General features: G+C 38.8%; 2 protein-coding genes across 6 annotated transcripts in view; both read right to left on the bottom strand.

Moving 5' to 3' along the window:
- The window catches only part of galnt11 (UDP-N-acetyl-alpha-D-galactosamine:polypeptide N-acetylgalactosaminyltransferase 11 (GalNAc-T11)), a 135806-nt gene that overhangs the window by 96530 nt on the left and 18737 nt on the right, over positions 1-20539 (bottom strand). The window lies entirely within an intron of this gene.
- Positions 325-1211, bottom strand: LOC132394969 (general transcription factor II-I repeat domain-containing protein 2-like). The gene is made up of 2 exons (XM_059971310.1): positions 444-1211; positions 325-358 (listed from the first exon to the last, which is right to left on the bottom strand). Exon 1 carries the CDS (start codon positions 1048-1050, stop codon positions 448-450), a length of 603 nt encoding a protein of 200 aa, XP_059827293.1. The 5' UTR covers positions 1051-1211; the 3' UTR covers positions 325-358; positions 444-447.

The raw sequence follows: 20539 nt of genomic DNA, 5'->3' as shown, positions 1-20539 counted from the left end.
TGAAAGAGCCACTTGGACCCGTTTCCCACAGAAAAGAAAACACTGGGAGCCGCAAAACCCGTTTGACATTTAAAATGAAATAACACTGCATACAACGTTTTTTTTGCCTTTATGCTATGTATAAACAAACTATAATGTGTTGCATTTATGAAATTGATGAACTCCTGCAGAGAAAACGAAATTACATTTCTGCATGCAACAAAAACATTTTGAACTCCGAAAAAAAGACGTTGGGTTGAAAGTTACTTTTAAGTAAAATATTCAATGTCTATTTGAGTCCTTCTTGTATTTATGAAAAACGCCGAACTTAAATTTTCCGCCAGCAGCAAACCAAAAATAACGTCAGCCAGCTGTCATCCTGAAAAATGAAAGGACTATTTCACTGAACTATGAAAAAATATGAATATAAGTAAAATAATAGGCAATTAAAATATTTATCATACTTGGTTAATGGGATTTCTGCTCCTGGACCTCAGCGCACAGCGTCTGCACATCAGGGCTGTATGATGTCACCTTCATCTTTACACAGGATCGCAAGCTGTCATCTGTGAGGTTTTCAATATCACTCCATTTGTGTTTCTGAGCAAGAACGGCCTTCTGACGGGCAACATCTTCAAGGTCTGCTGTCAAGCGTCTAAACTTGGACACCCATATGTCTTTGTCGGCTATGTCGGCCAGTTCCATCTCAAGATCAGGTTGACTCACACCTGCCAATGCAGTCGTATTCAGTAGGGAAGGATCGATGCTTAAGGGAGTGACCGGGAAGGATAATGTGTTTTTTTCCTCTCTGAACTCACAGAAGCGTTTCCCAAACGATGTTTGCATTGCGATGATTGCAGAATGTAAATACTCCGAAATTATCATGTCGTGACCTTGTTTGAACTCTCTCAAATTGGGGAAGTGAGACAAAGTGCCTTTCTGTAAATCTCTGGCAAGCACTGTCAACTTGCGCTCGAATGCCAAAACATCCTCCAACATGTGCAGGGCTGTACGTCCTTTCCCCTGAAGAGCTGTGTTCAGCGTGTTCAGGTGCGCTGTCATGTCTACCATGAAGTGTAGCTTTTCCAGCCACTCTGGCTGTTCCAGCTCAGGAAAGGTGAGCCCTTTGCTGCCCAGGAAAGTTTTCACTTCTTCCAGACACGCGACAAAGCGTTTCAGCACCTTCCGTCTGGACAGCCAGCGATAAAAACACGTTGTAGCGGTGTCAGTAAACTGCAGTCAAAGATAGCTTTATTCGAACTAAACAGCCTTGCTTTTCAGCTTCCCTCAACCCAGCCCCCATGGACGCAGATGCTGCAAAAGACGCGTACTCACAAACCCCCGTAGGCTATCTCCCTTAGCCGGAATGCCGGCTAATTGTGAGCCGTTTCGGATGTGGCAGGAAATGTACAAGATCACCATAATTACATTTCAAAAGCTAACAAACTAACATAAAATACATTTTAATTAAATACTGACCAATTATTTCCCAAAGCCACAGGGAGCCGCAGCACAGAGGTGAAAGAGCCACAAATGGCTCGGGAGCCGCAGGTTGCCGACCCCCGTTCTATAGATTCAGGAACAGTTCCTGCTGATTAGAGGGTGGCTAATATTGTCTCACTTTTCAAGAAAGGAGGGAGAGAGAAAACAGGGAATTATAGACCGGTTAGCCCAACGTCAGTGGTGGGAAAGATGCTGAAGTCAATTATAAAAGAGGAAATTACGACACATTTGGACAGCAGTAGAAGGATCAGTCCGAGTCAGCATGGGATTTATGAAGGGAAAATCATGCTTGACTAATCTTCTGGAGTTTTTTGAGGATGTAACTATGAAAATGGAAAAGGGAGAGCCAGTAGATGTAGTGTACCTGGACTTCCAGAAAGCTTTTGATAAAGTCCCACATAGGAGATTAGTGGGCAAAATTAGGGCACATGGTATTGGGGGCAGAGTACTGACATGGATTGAAAATTGGCTGGCTGACAGGAAACAAAGAGTAGTGATTAACGGGTCCCTTTCGAAATGGCAGGCTGTGACCAGTGGGGTACCACAAGGTTCAGTGCTGGGACTGCAGCTGAAGGGATTAAAAGTAACATTAGCAAATTTGCTGATGACACAAAGCTGGGTGGCAGTGTGAAATGTCAGCAGGATGTTATGAGAATGCAGGGTGACTTGGGCAGGTTGGGTGAGTGGGCAAATGTATGGCAGATGCAGTTTAATGTGGATAAATGTGAGGTTATCCACTTTGGTGGCAAGAACAAGAAGGCAGATTACTATCTAAATGGAGTCAAGTTAGGAATAGGGGAAGTACAACGAGATCTAGGTGTTCTTGTACATCAGTCAATGAAAGCAAGCATGCAGGTACAGTAGGCAGTGAAGAAAGCTAATGGCATGCTGGCCTTTATAACAAGAGGAATTGAGTATGGGAGTAAAGAGGTCCTTCTGCAGCTGTACAGGGCCCTGGTGAGACCCCACCTGGAGTATTGTGTGCAGTTTTGGTCTCCAAATTTGAGGAAGGACATTCTTGCTATTGAGGGAGTGCAGCATAGGTTCCCAAGGTTAATTCAAGGAATGGTGGGACTGTCATATGTTGAAAGATTGGAGCGACTGGGCTTGTATACACTGGAATTTAGAAGGATGAGAGGGGATCTGATTGAAACATATAAGATTATTAAGGGATTGGACACACTGGAGGCAGGAAGCATGTTCCTGCTGATGGGTGGGTCCAGAACTAGAGGCCACAGTTTAAGAATAAGGGGTAGGCCATTTAGAACAGAGATGCTGAAAAACCTTTTCACCCAGAGAGTGGTGGATATGTGGAATGCTCTGTCCCAGAAGGCAGTGGAGGCCTAGTCTCTAGATGCATTCAAGAGAGAGTTAGATAGAGTTCTTATAGATAGCGGGGTCAAGGGATATGGGGAGAGGGCAGGAACAGGGTACTGATTGTGTATGATCAGCCATGATCACAGTGAATGGCGGTGCTGGCTAGAAGGGCCGAAGGGCCTATTCCTGCACCTACTGTGTATTGTCTATAAAGGTAAAATATATGCTATATACCAAGACAAATGTTTGTCTAACTGACGCCAAATAATACCGGATGTACCTGTTCCGAATTACTTATAATACCTAATACAATGTAAATGCTATGTAAAATAGTTGTTATACTGTATTGTTTAGGGAACAATTGTGTGTACATGCTCAAACAACAAGCGCTGGGTTTGTCAAATCTTACAGCACATTTGACTTCATACATTAAAACAAAATGAAAGAAGGAAGAAGGGATAATTATATCTGAGGAAGAATGGACAATAATATGGAGGCAACGATGGAAGTGTACCAGTTCACAGAAATGGAGGGAATTCAGATGGAAAAACTTGATAAGATATTTTATTACACCCTCTCAGAAATCCCATTATGATAGTAATCTCCGTTTGCTGGAGAAATGGAGGAAATCAAAATGCAAACTATTATCATATTTTCTGGGAATGCCCCATTATCAAAGACTATTGGAGGCCCCACAAGACATCTTTAAATGTGAAATACCCTTAGAAAGTAAGACCATATATTTTGTGTATATACCCCAAGAATGTTTGAAAAGAGATAAATATTTAATGAATATACTGTTGGTGGCTGGTAAAAAGACTCTTACTAGGAAATGGTTACCACATGAGAGGCAAACCTTAAATGCATGGATGGAAATTACAATGGACATTTATAAAATGGAGAAGATAACAGCATCTGTTAATCATAAGCTGGAACATTGATTCATACTGGGAAAAATGGTTTAACTACATAACACCTCATAGGCCTGATTTTAACCTCACAAATCAATTAATATGTTATATAAAAAAAGATCACTCCCTACTTGTACATAGCTTTCGCTTGTTCTTTCTTTCCTCTCTTTTCTACAAGTGTATACCTCAGATAAATATTATGTAGATATTTGTGGCAAATATGACTGTATGATATATATGTACAATATCTGAAATACAGCTTATGGAAATGTTTGTTTGATGAACTACAATAAAAAATAAATTAGGAAAAAAAAAAGAAATCCTGGATCAACAGTTCCATGCGAGAAGCACTTACCACACAACAGAGCTTACATTGCCAGCGGTCAACAGGAACTCAAGAAATGCAGCTACGATCTGCACAAAGTCAGCAAGGCAGCAAAACAACAATACAGGGACAAGAATCAGACACCAACAATACACACAGCTTATGGCAAGGTCTGCATACCACTGCAGACTTCAAAGCGAAACACAGTGGAGTTTCCAACATCGCTACCTCTCTCTCAGATGAGCTAAATTTATTTACCCTTGATTCGATGTTGCCAACACCGAACCCCTGAGGAGAGCCACTGATACGACCTGCAGCTTGGTCATCTCCGAGGCTGTGTTTCCAACAAGTGGCCGGTTGCAAGGCTGCGGGCATCCCAGAGCGGGTATTCAGAACGTGCACGGCACAACTGGCAGGTGTGTTTACAGACATTTTTAACCCTTCCCTCTCCCAGTGAGTGCCATCCTGCTTCAAAACATCCACCATTATTCCTGTACCTAAAAAGACCAAGGTAACATGACTGAAAGACTGGGATCCTGTCACATTCACCTTAATAATAAGCAAATGTTTTGAGAGGCTGGTCAAGGACTACATCTACAGCCTGCTACCACCCACACTGGACCCCCTACAATTCACCTACTGACACAACCGATCGACAGATGACACAATAGCCACAGTTCTACACACCATCCTTACACATCTGGAGAAGGAAGATGCTTATGTGAGAATGCTGTTCTGGGATGACAGTTCAGCATTCAACGCCATAATCATAATTCTCTTCAGGTTTGATAAGAAGCTCAGAGACCTTGCCATTCACTCTGCCTTCTGTAGTCGGATCATGGACTTCCTGTCAGATCACAGACAGGTGGTAAGAATGGGCTCCCTCACCTCTGCCCCTTTGACTCTCAACACAGGTCCTCAGGACTGCATACTAAGCCCCCTCCTTTACTCTCTGTATACTGTCGACTCTGTCACCACCCACAGCTCCAATCTGCTAATTTGCTGATGACACGACACTGATTGTGCAAATCTGAAATAACAATGAGGCATCCTACAGAGAAGTCATCATCCTGACATAGCGGTGTCAAGAAAACAACCTCTCCCTCAATGTCGCAAAAACAAAGGAGCTGGTTGTGAACTACAGGAGAAATGGAGTCAGACTAACCCCTATTGACAACATTGGATCTGGGGTTGAGAGGGTGAACAGCTTTAAGATCTTCAGCATAAACATCACCGAGGATCCCACATATCAGCTGTGTGGTGAAAAAGGCACAACAGCACCTTTCACCTCAAACCGATGAAGAAGTTTGGTATGGCCCTCAAACATTCTACAGGGGCACAACTGAGACCACCCTGACTGGCTGCATCACTGCCCAGTATGGAGACTGTAATCGCAGGACTGCAGAGAGTGGTGCAGACAGCCTAGCGCATCTGTAGATGTGAACTTCCCACTTTTCAGGACATTTACAAAGTGTGTAAAAAAGGCCTGAAGGATTATTGGGGATCCGAGTTATCCCAACCACAAATTGTTCCAGCCACTACCATCCAGGAAACGGTACCGCAGCATAAAGGCCAGGACCAACAGACTCCAGGACAGCTTCTTCCACTAGGCCATCAAACTGATTAATTTATGCTGACAATTGTATTTCTGCATTATATTGACTGTCCTGTTATACATACTATTTATAAATCACTATAAATTGCACATTGCACATTTAGAGAGACGTAATATAAAGATTTTACTCATGTATGTGAAGGACATAAGTAATAAATTCAATAGAGCAGACCAGCAGAATTTCATTTCCTTTCAACAGAAACCTATGACAATGAGGTAGTTTATTTACTAGATTATTTTCAGAACAGTTGCTATGAATCCCAACCTCCTATGTGTTTCAGATACATGGACAATTTAAGATAGCTCCTAGCAGACCTATTTAAGATGTCTAGCCCATTATTGATTAATTAAATCTAGGGAAGCTAGAAAGAGTTTCCAAAAGGCAAAGCTCGGCTTGAAAACAGCTAGTTAAATTTTACTTCTTCTCAGACAGTATCTAAAAAAGGGATGATTGGCTTCCTTCCATTCCAGTTAAATGGCCTCTACACACTCAAGGATTCCCATGATTCGACGAGGATGATATTTTCTTTTAAGGAGGCCCAAAATGGCTGGTTTGTCTATTTGAACAATGGAATTGGCAGTTTTTTAAAAGAAGAACAGCGATGGCATGGATGGTACCTTGCCTCTGCTTTAACGCACAAGATTACCCCATTTCCAAAACGTAAAGGAGAGTAGGATCCACTGTTGCTAGATTTGAGGTCTTGATCTTTGAAACACTTTTCCTCATTCAGTCAAAGGTGATGCTGATGCAATGGAAACAAGAAAATCTTCAAATGTTTCCTTTACTGTCTCACAACTATCTCACTAATCCATATCTTCAGGGTCCAATCCTGAATCTTGATTGACAAGAGCAGTATACTAGGTTCACTGGTAGAAGACTTTTGTCTTCTGAATATTTGTTGTAAAGCCCATTCTCTTATATACTTATGAGGAGTCAACTTGATTGGAACTCTACCTCTTAATGTGCACTTAGCCGAGATCTTTTACTCTCAGAAACTGTGACTGAAGTTAGGATGAACTCTGGTTGTAGAGTGGAGTAGACAAAAACTGAATAGTTTCCATTCCTGCTAAAGATTAAATCCAGCAGAAGCTTGTTGAAGGCAAAGTGCAGGAAGGAAAATTGAGGGAAAGTTTTGTGAGATGATATACCTATCCTTGCTTAACACCATAGTACAGTGAGATTGGGTGAGTGATGAACTCTTTGATCAAAGTCATGGAATTCCATAGCATTTTTTAAAAAGATGTAGATTGGTACTGAATTTGAGGATTGCCAAATTTGAGATAGATTCTTCTCAAAGCTATCTAAAGCACAAATACCCAGGATCCAACCTAATGCAGTCAATACAGCTTATCAAAGACAGAAGTAGCCAGCAAAGATTTTACCATGTGAGATTATGATTTACACAAGGGTCCTTGATTTCATCTCACAAGGTACTCACAACCTCAACCACAGGCCAGAAAGAGGATCAAAAGACTATTCAACAAGCAGACAAAAAAAATCCTACTGGAGTACCAAACAACTAATTTAGACATAAATTCATGAATTTATGCCTCACCAGGGTAAAGGAAATCATTAAGAAAGGAGGTTGTGATTGCATTAGAACCAAAGAACATTACAGCACAGAAACAGGCCCTTTGGCCCTTCTTGGCTGTGGCAAACCATTTTTCTGCCTAGTCCCACTGACCTGCACCTAGACCATATCCCTCCATACACCTCTAATCTGTATACCTGTCCAAGTTTTTCTTAATGTTAAAAGTGAGCATGCACTTACCACTTCATCCGGCAGCTCATTCCATACTCCCACCACTCTCTGTGTGAAGAAGCCCCTCCTAATGTTCCCTTTAAACATTTCCCCCTTCACCCTTAACCCATGTCCTCTGGATTTTTTTTCTCCCCTAGTCTCAGTGGAAAAAGCCTGCTATCTATATTCACTCTATCTATACCCATCATAATTTTATATACCTCTATCAAATCTCCCCTCATTCTTCTACGCTCCAGGGAATAAAGTCCTAACCTACTCGATCTTTCTCTGTAACACAGTTTTTCAAGTCCCAGCAACATCCTTGTAAACCCCTCTCTGCACTCTTTCAACCTTATTAATATCCTTCCAGTAATTCAGTGACCAAAACTGCTCACAATACTCCAAATTCAGCCTCACCAATGTCTTATTAATTATGAAGGAATCTCTATATTGACTGCCACAGGTATCACAAGGATTCTTAACTACTTCCTCCCAGTCACTGAAGAGCATCTCCTATTTAAACTACGAATTCCATCTATCAAAAGAATAGACATGATTTTCACTGTGCTTCAAATGCAAGTGTCAAGAACAGCATCAGTTGCTGTACCTGACTCTATTGACTTTTTAACCTCAGAGGTGATTTTGTTTCCATCAATGGAGAGGCATTATAACGAATCTGCAAACGTGTCTGCCCTCATCAATTTATTAGCATTCTACATCTGCTACACAATGACATGCAAGCCATGATCCTGACCTTTATATCCCTAGAGTGAAAGGACATACATATGTATCACTGCATTAAATTGTGCATTGTTCATTAATCTATTTTATGGAGACATACACACACACACACACACACACTCACTCAAATGTTTTGTCCCAATTTAGCTATTCTACAATTTGCACATTAAAGATTATAACTGCTAATGTACAGAGCATGTTGTCCAATTATCATCTTTACATCTCACCTTAGTTTACCCAAATACAATTCAAACTGGATTGTAAGTGTGACAACTGAGGCTTCATCCACACTAGACCAGATAATTTTGAAAACGCCGGTTTCGCGTAAAAACGATAGGCGTCCACACTATGCGTTTTTGAAACTATCTCTATCCATACTGAAATGGAGATTTCGGTGAATCTCCTCCTCCTGCGCATGCAGGAAAACAAGCAAAAACAACCGAAAACAAGCAACATGTTTGGTGTTGAATCTCGCTGTAAAAGTGCGAGTTTGTGTAGTTACAGACCAAAAAAAACTTAAAACGACGGACAGCTGTTGGCTCTCGTGCAGGAGAACTTAAAACTAAAAAAAAACAAATACTGGAGCGTACAGCGGCAACCGACAGGGAATTCACAGACAGATTGACCCGGCTGAAGACGAACATTGAAAAACTGACCAACTCTGTTGCATTAATAACGCACCTTGTTAAATGTATAAAACATGTCTGCATCAGTGTTATCTTGTATTTCCATACAATGTTACATTAGGCTGCTACACATCTATTGTCAGAGAAGTACTTGCATAAATAGGTAAACCACCCTAACTCTTCTGGCTTCAGTCTCGTTGCCGTCTGTTCTGAAATTGTTAGGTTGCGTTCAAGAAAACAATGAAATAGCGTGCTGCCGTCTGACAGCGTTTTCAAAAGTCTCTGGTTACCCCGTCCACACTGATCTGCCTGAGCAGCATTTTCAAAAATACCCACGGTGAAAAGCGTTTCTGAAAAGCTACGGTTTCAGGGGACAAAAACGCCGTTTTAGTGTGGACGGAGGGTAAAAATGAAAACAAAAAGCTTCTGTTACGGATTTATCCGGCATTGTGTGGGTGTAGCCTGAATGTTAACTGTGAACAACTATGTGGTAGACAAGAGATTCATTCCGTTGCTACAGGTACCGAAGTTCCGGCTGTCTGCAAACCAAATATAAGTAAAGCTCACTAAAATTAGTGGCCAATAAAATAATCCAGTGAATACTAGAGAACCTGAAACTTGTTTTTAATGAATCCCAGTAGATTTACCTCTGGCAGGTGGCCAACTACTCAAGTTCAGTGCTTCAAAAGCCGGCTTTCAGACAGTGTCCTCTATGTTCTCATCCATTAAGATTTCCAATTCATTTTATTAAAAGTAATAAATCACAAATTGTGCCTCAGCTAGAGTACCAATTGGGAAAAAGATGTCAAGGTCCAGAAAGAACACAAACGAACCATGTAATACCAAGACTTTCAGTTATGTAGGAAGACTAGAAAAACTGGTACTGTTGACCACAGGACTGAGAAGGGTAATGGTAAATTTAACAGCAATGTTCAACATTATGTGGGATTTTAATCAAGGAGACAGAAACTCTTTTCACTGACTCAAGCAGTCATGAACCCCAGTTAACCATTTTCACAGACGAGATGGGCTGAAGGGCCTATAGCAAAAGAACCACTAATGACAGGAGGAGAGTGACTATGATCTGGTTGATTGGGTACTGTTAGCAGATTCAATATGAATTTCAAAAGAATTACAATTTAAAAGAGGGAACAAAGAGCAGGACCTTAATGAAACAGGAGATGGCCCTTGCAAAGGGCTGTTTTTCAGTTAGATGGTTTAATCAGGAAGCAGCACGGCAACACAGAGGTGAGCACAACGTTTTACCATACAGTTCAATTCCTGCCACTGCCTGCAAGGAGTTTGTACCTTCTCCTCATGACTGTATGGGTTTTCTCTGGGGGCTCTGGTTTCTCCCCACAGTCCAAACATGTACCAGTTGGTAATTTAATTGGTCTTTGTAAATTGTCCCATAATTAGGCTCACATTAAATCAGGAGTCTGCTCGGTGGCATAGCTCGAAGGGCCAGTTCCACGCCATACTTCAATAAACAAATTCATAAATAAATAATGGGAGGGAGTTTGAATAATCAGCAGATTAAATAGCTTCATTTGGTTAATGGTACGCATAAGGATGGAAAACAGAGCTGCAAATAAACACCACATTATAAACGATTTAAATGATGGGACAGAAACCTACCTATCCAGGTTATTTGTTGATACAAAGACAGACAGCATTCTAGCCAGAATGGATGGAAGTAATGAAGAAATGCTAAATGACAAGAGCAAACGAGAAAACTGTCGTAAATGGATTTTAAAATAAACAAATGTGAGGTCATCTATTTTAAACTCAATGTACTTTCTAAATGGTAAAAAGCTGGAAGTAGTGGAGGCCCAATAATACTCCAGGATCCATGACTTATACATTATGGGAAAATCAAGAGCCTCGGCCTAAAACATCAAATGTTTATTTCCCACCACAGAAGCTGCTTGAATGCTGAGTTCCTTCAGCATTTCACACACGTTGCTCTGGATTGCCAGCATCTGCAGAATCTCATGCCTATGTGTAGGTAACTGATGAATTGCAATAAAAGTGAGTTGAATGTTACAAGTATATAAAGTTTAATTAGACCACAGCTGGAAGTTTCAAATATGTACTCTATTCTTTATGTACCAAAGAACTATCTTACTTCACTCCTAAAATTCTGGTTCTGGGATTTTGGAATTTTTTTTGCAACCAACATGGAAAAGTACAGCACAGAAACAGGCCCTTCAGCCCATCTAGTCTGTGACAAAATGCTTAATTGCTGGTCCCATTGACCTGCACCCGGACTATAGTCCTCCATACCCCACCAATCCATGTACCCATCCAAACTTGGAATGATGTGTGGTCATATTTTAATTTTAAATCTGAGGTTGATAAATTTTCATAAATCACCAATGCTTTATAAAGAGTTTTCATTATTTTTAAGTTACCATGTTTGCTTTGATCTGACTCACTTAATTAAAAATAAACTTGCTTTGAAATACTGGATGCCTATATTCTAAAGGTTGTTGGTGCACTTAATCATGATCAGTCTGCCAGAGCATTTTGAAGAACTGGGTTGCAATCATTTGGGGAATTAAATATAGCAACAATTTTTTTCCACAGCTGCTATATCATTTCTACAATAGTCTACAATAGCAAGCAGATAAAAAGCTGAAGACATTTACGACTGAAGACATATAGTGACCACAAAACAGCCAGAAAGAGTACACTGCAAAAATATCCCTGATGTAGGTTAAGGATGCAGTTACAGCAATCAAGACTATAATGACCAATTAATGACAGCATCATCTGACCCACCCTAGTTTATCACAATAGCAAGGTCCCAACCCACTGGTGGCAAGAGTGCTGGGTGTTTCACTGCTGAATTTTTAATGATCATAGCCTGTCCAATCCCCTCCCATCAATGACGCCCCTGCCAAAAACAGAATTTTATCTCATTCAGTGCTCAGAGCTGAATGCAATTAATTTTCATCAAAAGCATTGATGCAAAGAACATCTTAAACCTGCTTGACTTTGGATATTAAAGGAAATTCAAGGCACTTTGTTTAAATTCTTTTATAAACATTCAAAGACAAAAGCTGGAAGCTGAAATCCTTAATTGTTAGGCAATTTAAATATAATCTTATCTCTGAGTCTATCAGTGTAGTTATCCTACATCCTAGGCAAATTAGCTTTTTCCATCACTAAATCAACAGAAAGTGACACTATTGAAAATAACCCCTTTAAATCAAGATGAAAGTGACAGTGGAGAAAATTACACAGTGCACAAGCCATTAATTAAACTGACCAAAAACTTCAGCTGACAGCTTTCAAACTAGAACAGCCAGGTAAATTATGTTTGTAATTTCAAATTATACCTGTCATGCACTGTAAAACTTGAGATATAAGGAGACAGAATTCCATTTACCTTGAAAATCTGGGTTATAACTCAAAAGAATGAAAAAGACACTACTCAATCTATCTTTGTGAAAAGGCACCGATATAGCCCTAATTACCATAAGAAAGGCATATAGGTTACACTTTTGTTAAGCGTCAGGAAATGTAGCAAATGTTATGAATCCATTAGGAACAATTTTAATTTAGTACTAATTGATCAATTACACAGATTAAAGATGGGTTCTATTACTACAAATATTAACTGTCGGGACTGAACCACCTCTTTCCATGTTCTAATCTCCACCACCGGATTTGAAAAAAAGATATCTAAACAACGCATGCCATCATTAAACTATAATATTTGAAACTGCCACAGTTTCTGGACAATTTATGCCACTATCCTGTTAATTTTCCAAATTTTACCTCTAACTATTCTTCATGAAATGAAAGCACATTAATCTTGGCACAAAAGGTTAACAGTAAATTGACGTGATTACTAATCAACATTCTTTAAAAGAGTGGCGTCTTATTCCCTTAAGAACAAAAAACATTATAGCCCAGTACAGGCCTTGATGTTGTGCTAACCTTTTTCTCTATTCTAAGATCATTCTAAACATTCCCTCCAAGTGTTGGACTGGTCTGGGAAATCTAGAAATTCCTAATATTTAATGAGAATTAATAGATTTTAATATAATTCATCTACTTTGAACTCAGAGTTAGAATAACAATGCTTGCTAAAAAGGCAAAATGATTTAGGCAGAGTAGATCTAAAAATATAGAAAATAACCAAAACATTTCATGGAAAACCTGGTATTTACTTCTAAAGAACTGGGATAATAAAGAAGACAGACTTTAGTCCAGTATGTTATGTGGTTATCCAAACTTTAGATTAGAGCAGTGCCTGGATATTGAAAACAATTCTGGGCACCGTACAATTTCAAATTCTAATTTTAACATTTTTTCTATCTACCTCTTTTTTTAAAATTCAGATATATTATTTTGTACCTAGCATCATACTGATATTGTCCTCCTTCTCACCCTGTAATTCTGAATATTGCCTCAAAGAAAGACAAAGCAATAATCTGAGCAAAACAAGTCTAGCAATGAGCAAATATCTTTCCTTGATTGTACAGCTGTGTTAAGTAAATATGTACTAAGGACATTGAGAAAACCTTCACCAGTAAAGTTTCTCCAGACTTTGATAGCCTTCGAGGAAGACAGCATAACAAAGGAGTGTTAACTTGTTAAAGCAAACAATAAAAACATACCAATACAAAATGGAAACAATGACAAAGCAGTGTTCACTTCTTACCATTTCCTCCAATACCAGGGCCACAGTTTATATACCTCAATAAAGCAGGGATTTGTGACTTATCTTTCACCTCCAGACAGTTGTACCAATTATCATTTTGAGTCAAAGCTAACTGGTCTGAATATTTTGGACTATTCAAAACTATTTTACTCACCTTTTTCACTCTCCGTAACATCTGAGAAACAAGATAACTATTAGTGAATGGAAAATACTTTTGAAAAAATGTATATTAAAACCAAGCTACTCATTTGTTTTCGATCCAAATACACTACTGTTACCTGAAAACACCTAGTTTGTAATTGTGCTTAAAACTTTAATGAAAATCTGTTTTTCAAATCTAATGGCATAACTGAATAAAAAGTGACTGTTATTGTGTTAGCATTATTTATTACAAATCTGAGGTAAGCATTTTCTTTACTGTTAGGTATCATTAGTCCACTAATTTATTTGACCAATGACACAGTCCACTCTTTACTGATAATATCAGACAAATGCTGCCAATTGTTTTAATTACCATAACAATTAATTGCACAAGACATCCCTTATTAAATTATCCATATTATCTTGGAAATTTCAATCGCAGTTTTGAAGGCTGTGCTGATTTTAGGCAAAGCCAAGTTTCAAGTTGCTGCAATCAGCTATTGTCAATTTGTTATGACTATAGTAATAAGATTTCAAATGCAACAAATTACAATTTAGGAAGGAACATCTACAAAGTGAAGTCATTTTTTTACAATATTTTTCTCTTTTAAGTTATGAAATTTTCTTCAGAAAACACTTCAAAAAAAACTTAAAAATTGTAAAAAAGGAAAATCTTCAATGCAGTATGAAAAGGCTTAATGACTTTAAGGCATATTGATTTAATACTTAAAATAAGGGAAGCCAAATAGAATGCTATGTATAAATGGATTCAAGGATACCAGAGGATGTTTGCCTAAAACAGTGATTATGGGGTTTTTTTGCACCCTCCAGCACTATTGAATTTGCATTTCTTCCCCTTGTATTCTCCAGATTGTTGTTTAATAAGACATCTAACAAGGTCAGTCTCTTAGAATAGCATTTTCTGGAGCCAACCAGTGCGCAAGCCATTCTAGACCTGGAATCGTGTACCAAGATAGAATAAATTAATGACTAATTGAGAAGGTGTTCAAAGCTGTAGCAATCATAACACAATTAAATTTTATACTTTGTTTGGGGGAGAGATTTTCAAGGCAATTACAAGGACATAAAAGCTGAGCTCATAGATCATAAAGATTGCTACACTGAACTGGAAATAGGTAAATTGATATGCAGTGGCAAATACTTTTAAGGGGATTTTCAGAATACACAGCGTGTAGTCTAATGAGAAAGGAAGAAAGTCAACGGGGAGGACCAACCATCCACTGTTAACTAACAAAGCTAGTTGGTATCAAACAAACAAAGCATACACTCAGTGGCCACTTTATTAGGCATGCCTGTATACCTATTCATTAATACAAATAGCAAATCAGCCAATCGTGTGGCAGCAACTCAGTGTGTATAAGTATGCACAAATGGTCAAGAGGTTCCGTTGTTGGTTTGACCAAACATCAGAATGGAGAAGAAACGTAATCTAAGTGGATGACTTTGGTGCCAAACAGGGTGTTTGAGGATCTCAGAAACCGGGATTTCCAGACACAACAGTCTCTAGGGTTTACAGAGAATGGTGCAATAAACAGAAAAAAAATCAGTGTGTGGCAGTTCTGTGGGCGAAAATGCCTTGTTAATGAGAGAGGTCAGAAGAATGGCCAGACTGGCTCAAGTTGACAGGAAGGCGACAGTAACTTAAATAACCACGCAGTACAACAGTGGTGTGCAGAACAGCATCTCTAAATGCACAACCTTGAAGTGATTGGGCTACAGCAGAAGAAGAAAACGAATATACACTCAGTGGACACTTTATTAGACACAGGAGGTGCCCAATAAAATGGTCACTGAATGTACATTTATGCCAAATATGGCACATATATTGTAAGTCAAAAGACTAGGTAGAATAAAAGACGACAAAGAATAACTAAAATATTAAAGAAAAAAAATTAATTATGAGATAAACCTGGCCAGGCATACAAAACCAAGAGTCACTATTGATGTTTAAAGCAAAGTTCATAAAGTGTAATTAGTTTTGGGAATTAACAATGGAAACTAAGAGATGGCAAATGAATTACTAGAGGATAGCTGTAAATAAGTGGAAGGGGAGAAGGGGACTCAGGAATTTTACAATGATCAGAGAAGTGGTGGAGCTACGATCTGACCTGTCTCGAGGTCCTCATGCACTTCTTCCTAGCAGCTTTAAAGTAGTGTTTGGTGAGTTATGCATTGCTTTTACATAGAGTTGTGCCAGACTCATTAACTAATTCAGTTTTAATTTTCCAATATTTTCCAGATTGGAAGAAGGTTCCATTAGGTTATAATCTTTCAAATGGAACGTCTTTATTAAAAAAAGGGAAGTGACATAAATCAATTTGTCCTAGAGAAAATACTTCTAGATATTATTGAAAGCATGATAGCAGATCATTTAGATTCAGGAAAAGTTAGTGATGTGTCTGAGCAGTAAGGACAGAAGAGATGGTTGCTGTGTTTTCTGATGGTACACAGATAGAAAAGTGAGAAGAAATATAGAGACTACAAAGTGCTTTTGATACTGAAATAATGAGTTAATGACCTGGCAAATGTAGTTCAGTGAGGGGGAAAAAAAACACTTAACCCATGAGGTTTTTTTGGGGGGGGGGGGGGGAAGAGGAGTGAGAGAGACTTTCCTGGCTTTCCTGATGAATAAACTCTTCTTTGGCTTCCAGCCAGGTACAGGTATCAATTACAACTTTGTTATAAACAATATCTGTACCCGGCTAAAAACTCAAGAAGAGCATATTCTTCAGATCCTTATGTGATCTACAAGGGAGCAATCAATTCCATGCTTCTCTATAACTAATAGCAATAATCAGAATGTAACTAGTCGCTATTAGGTCAATAAGTACGCAGTTGAAGTGGAAGATATGGAAATAATACTGTGGCAACCACTAGTCCAGGACAAAGACAGACAAAATGGATTTCATCTTGACTGGACTACTGATGTGAGCAATCATATTGGATGAGAACAGAAGAAATAGTAAAGATAGTTCCTGGAAACAGGATTTAAGTCATTACTCAACACCGGAGCAAAATAAAATCCTGGGATCACAAAGGAATCCCCAAACCAACACTAGTAAGAAGATTTTTGAAGTCCGAGACACAGAGGCTTAAAGGAAGCAGAAAGTCAAACTTGATCCAGTCCTGAAGAAGAAGGGTCTTGGCCTGAAACGTCAACTGTTTGTTCATTTCTGTGGATGCTGCCTGACCTGCTGGCTCCAGCATTTTGTGTGTGTTGCTCTGGACATCCAGCATCTGCAGAATCTCACATCTTGATTCTAATCTCCTTATGTTTTGATGAATAGTAGACTATGCAAGGTGTGAATGTTTGTATATTGTCTTTGCATTTAAGTATTTGAATAAATCCATGTACAATTTTCACCAGTTGTTAGTAGAAAATTTCTAATGTAAATGTGGATGTAACACAGCAAGCTTCGGCATTCTTGGTCCCATTCTCTATGATCTCCTTTAAGAATTCATCAACCTTTTAGAAATCTTCTGTAAACCTAACCCTCCAGACAGGTTTTCAGGAATTCCACTTAAAAGGTTTTCTGACTCTGCTGAGCAACAAACTTATATTGTGTTTTGTTTTCTTAAGAAATAGAAACTACTTAAAAGCACCTTTAAAATAATTTATAAGCATAACAGTTTAAAAGACCACAAGACCATTACACCGTAAGACCATAAGACATAAGAGCAGAATTAAGTCACTGGCCCACCTTTAAACTATTTCAATTCAATATCATGAGATACATGAAACCAAATACTTAAGATATATACAAGGCACAACCCAAAACACCAACTCAGAGAACAGAAAATAAGAAGCGGTTAATCTGCAAGTTCAAGGTCTCTATAAATAACAATTCTACTCAATTCCTGAAATGAGACAAAGCAATGAAGTAAAAAAAATGCAGCACTCATCATTACCCAGAGAAAAACAAAGACAAAGCTTTCTTTATCCCAATATAAATCACTATGGAGATTGTCAGCATGTATTTGCTATGCAAATTTAAAGAATAAAGTTCTAAAATACCTGATCAAATTCCAACAGTGCATTTTAGTTTCCAAAACCGCCATGGACAGTCCCAAACCCAGATGCAAAAGGAAGAGGGTTGTGCATGGGGTAGGAACCACATCTCGTAAAACCCACAACTACAGAAACACCAACAGAAGCTCCAAAGACCTCATCCCTAGACAGAGGACTCTGGCAAGCTGCTGTCAACAGCCTGTGCTGCAGTAGGGATGGGTTTAAGTAAATATATCAGTTCCCATTGTGTAACAGTCAGTAACTTAAGGGTTATGCAGAACAGAAATGGGTCCTTTGCCCTATCATGTCCTTGCCAACCTTTTTGATCTCCACTAATCCTATTAGCTTGCATTAGATCCATATGCTTCTCTACCTTACCTTTTTAAAATATCTATCAAAATGAATTTTAGAAGTACTGATTGTACCCAAGTCCATCACATCACCTGATATCAAGTTCCAATTATAACCATGCTTTATGTAAAAAAAAATTCCCCTTGAATCAGTTTAAAACTCTTTCCTCTCACCTCTGCCATCTTCTTTTTGATACTCAAGATAACAGCTTTCCCCAGGTTGTGGCAGGAATTGTTTTGTAACCCAGACAGTTTGTAAGTTGGAAATGTAGCTATGAATCTAATTCCCAGGTGGTAGGAGATACCTGCAGCCCTGTAGCAGCTGGTAAATTGATTTCAACAGCCTCACAAAACACTCATTTATGTGCACAAGTTGTTCTCAGTTGGGAATTGGTAACCTGAAGATCTGTAGTGGAAATCTGCGGGGAAACCATACTTCCTATAAGTTTATATACTTCTGAAGTTAATATTTTCCAAATACTAACACCAATCTATTTTCAACTCTTCATACTCACATATCTTACAACTCTATCTTCGAGAAACACCATTTACCTCGACACAGCACATTACCCTTTCAAAATTCCAGCACAACAAAACCTTGGATAGTTCAAATATAATGTACAACAAGCAGTTTTCAAACATTGCTAATATGAACCCACATCTACAAATACTTTTCCACCAATCACTTCCCAACTTCTTATTTCATCCACTCATATGACTTCACCTACCACCTGCTGAAACGTCGATTGTACTTTTTTTCCCATAATGCTGCCTGACCTGCTGAGTTCCTCCAGCATTTTGTGTATGTTGCTCAGATTTCCAGCATCTGCAGGCTTTCTCTTGTTTGTGACTGATCACCTATCCCCTTCTAGCTTGCCCTCCTTCCTAACCCTCTCCCACCACCATTTTATACTGGCACTTTCCCCCTTCCTCTCCAGTCCTGATTAAGAGCCTTCAACTGAAATGTCAACTGTTTATTCGTTTCCATAGATGCTGCCTGATCTGCAGAGTTCATCCAGAAATTTGGATTTATTTACAAATACCAGTTTAATTCAACAATGAAGACATCAGCGGAAACGACAAATGGGCCAGAACCATTGGATACAACCATCAACTTGTTCTGTTTTTTCCCTCTCTCCACAGATTTCCACTACAGATCTTCTCCAGGTTACCAATTCCCAACTGATGACAACTTGTGCACATAAATAAGTGTTTTGAGAGGCTGTTGAAATCAATTTACCAGCTGCTACAGGGCTGCAGATATCTCCTACCACCTGGGAATTAGATTCATAGCTACATTTCCAACTTACAAGCTGCCCATGTTACAAATAATTCCCGCCACAACCTGGGGAGCGCCTGTAAGTTGTGTTTTCATTTTTGATTCCCATTCCAGCATTATTTTATTTACTGGTCAACCATGCTGCCCTTATCCACAAATCATCACTCAACATATCCAAACACAATCCATGCTAAAGTAAAAACAAAAAAATGTAAAAAAAAACACCTACCTAATGGTTCCAAAGTTCCTTTGGAAACATAAACAGCTTTGTCAGTCCAGTTACTCACTATCCCATTCACCTGTCTAACATTCACTCTCTCCAACACCAGCATACAATGGCAGGTGTTTACTATCAAGCACTGTAGCAACTGTTAAAGCTGTCAAAAGCACTTCCACCTCAGCCACCACCTAAAAGTAAAAGATCAGCAGAAGAATCACCTTCAAGCTCCCCTTTAAATTGTGCACCATTCCAAAGTGGCAGGGCTTTATTCTTGCTCAGCCAAAAGCCCTGACAAACACTTTGGGAGCTCTTCATCACATTAAATAAACTCTTGGTAGTAAATAAGAAAGGCAATAAATGTTATCTATCACTAATGCTCATAACCAAACAAAAAGTCAGAGGTCACCTTCCAACTTTTCTGATCATTCCTGATAATAAATCAAGAATTATTAAAACTGACAAGTTATATCTGAAATATTTAATGTGTTTCTCTATACACAATTGTTCTCTTGATATGAGTAATCCCATAATTTTCTATTTTGATTATGATTTCCAAGACTTCAACATTTATATAACCTGTGATTTAAAATCCTCACTGCTGATTGAGTGCAGTCATGACAGTAATCAAGCCTAATAATACCAAAATTATCAGTACAGAAGCAGCACTTAAGAAACATCTAAATCAGACGAGCTCATATGATCCGATCCTCAATAACTCACCGGAATATTTATCCCATTAATCAGTAACTGACTAGTTAACCTAGTTAAATGCACTATGTATTGCTGTAATTCACAAACACTCAAATTTTACTGCAACTTTCAGTTATGAATAGTAATACAGTACTGGGTGAAAAGACCCCACATTCACTCCCCATACCAATTAAGCTAGTCATACATCAATCACTACTACTTTCTTGTCTCTTGGTCACTATCCTGGAAATTCCTTAGAAGTTTACTGCTGTGGCATCACCTCCTACAAAGTAAAACTACGTGATGTATGTGACAAAAACAGCTCAGAGCTTTTTATGCTTGTTTTGACTCACAGAGCATGTGGGCACCATCACATGTAATATATAGTAAAGTCT

This window comes from Hypanus sabinus, chromosome 6, assembly GCF_030144855.1.
Source record: "Hypanus sabinus isolate sHypSab1 chromosome 6, sHypSab1.hap1, whole genome shotgun sequence".
NCBI lineage: Eukaryota > Metazoa > Chordata > Chondrichthyes > Myliobatiformes > Dasyatidae > Hypanus > Hypanus sabinus.
This window is presented reverse-complemented; position numbering and strand designations above follow the sequence as displayed.

Excerpts from the sequence above, each read along its gene's own strand:
- LOC132394969 (XM_059971310.1), bottom strand. The coding sequence starts at position 1,050 with ATGGTAGACATGACAGCGCACCTGAACACGCTGAACACAGCTCTTCAG.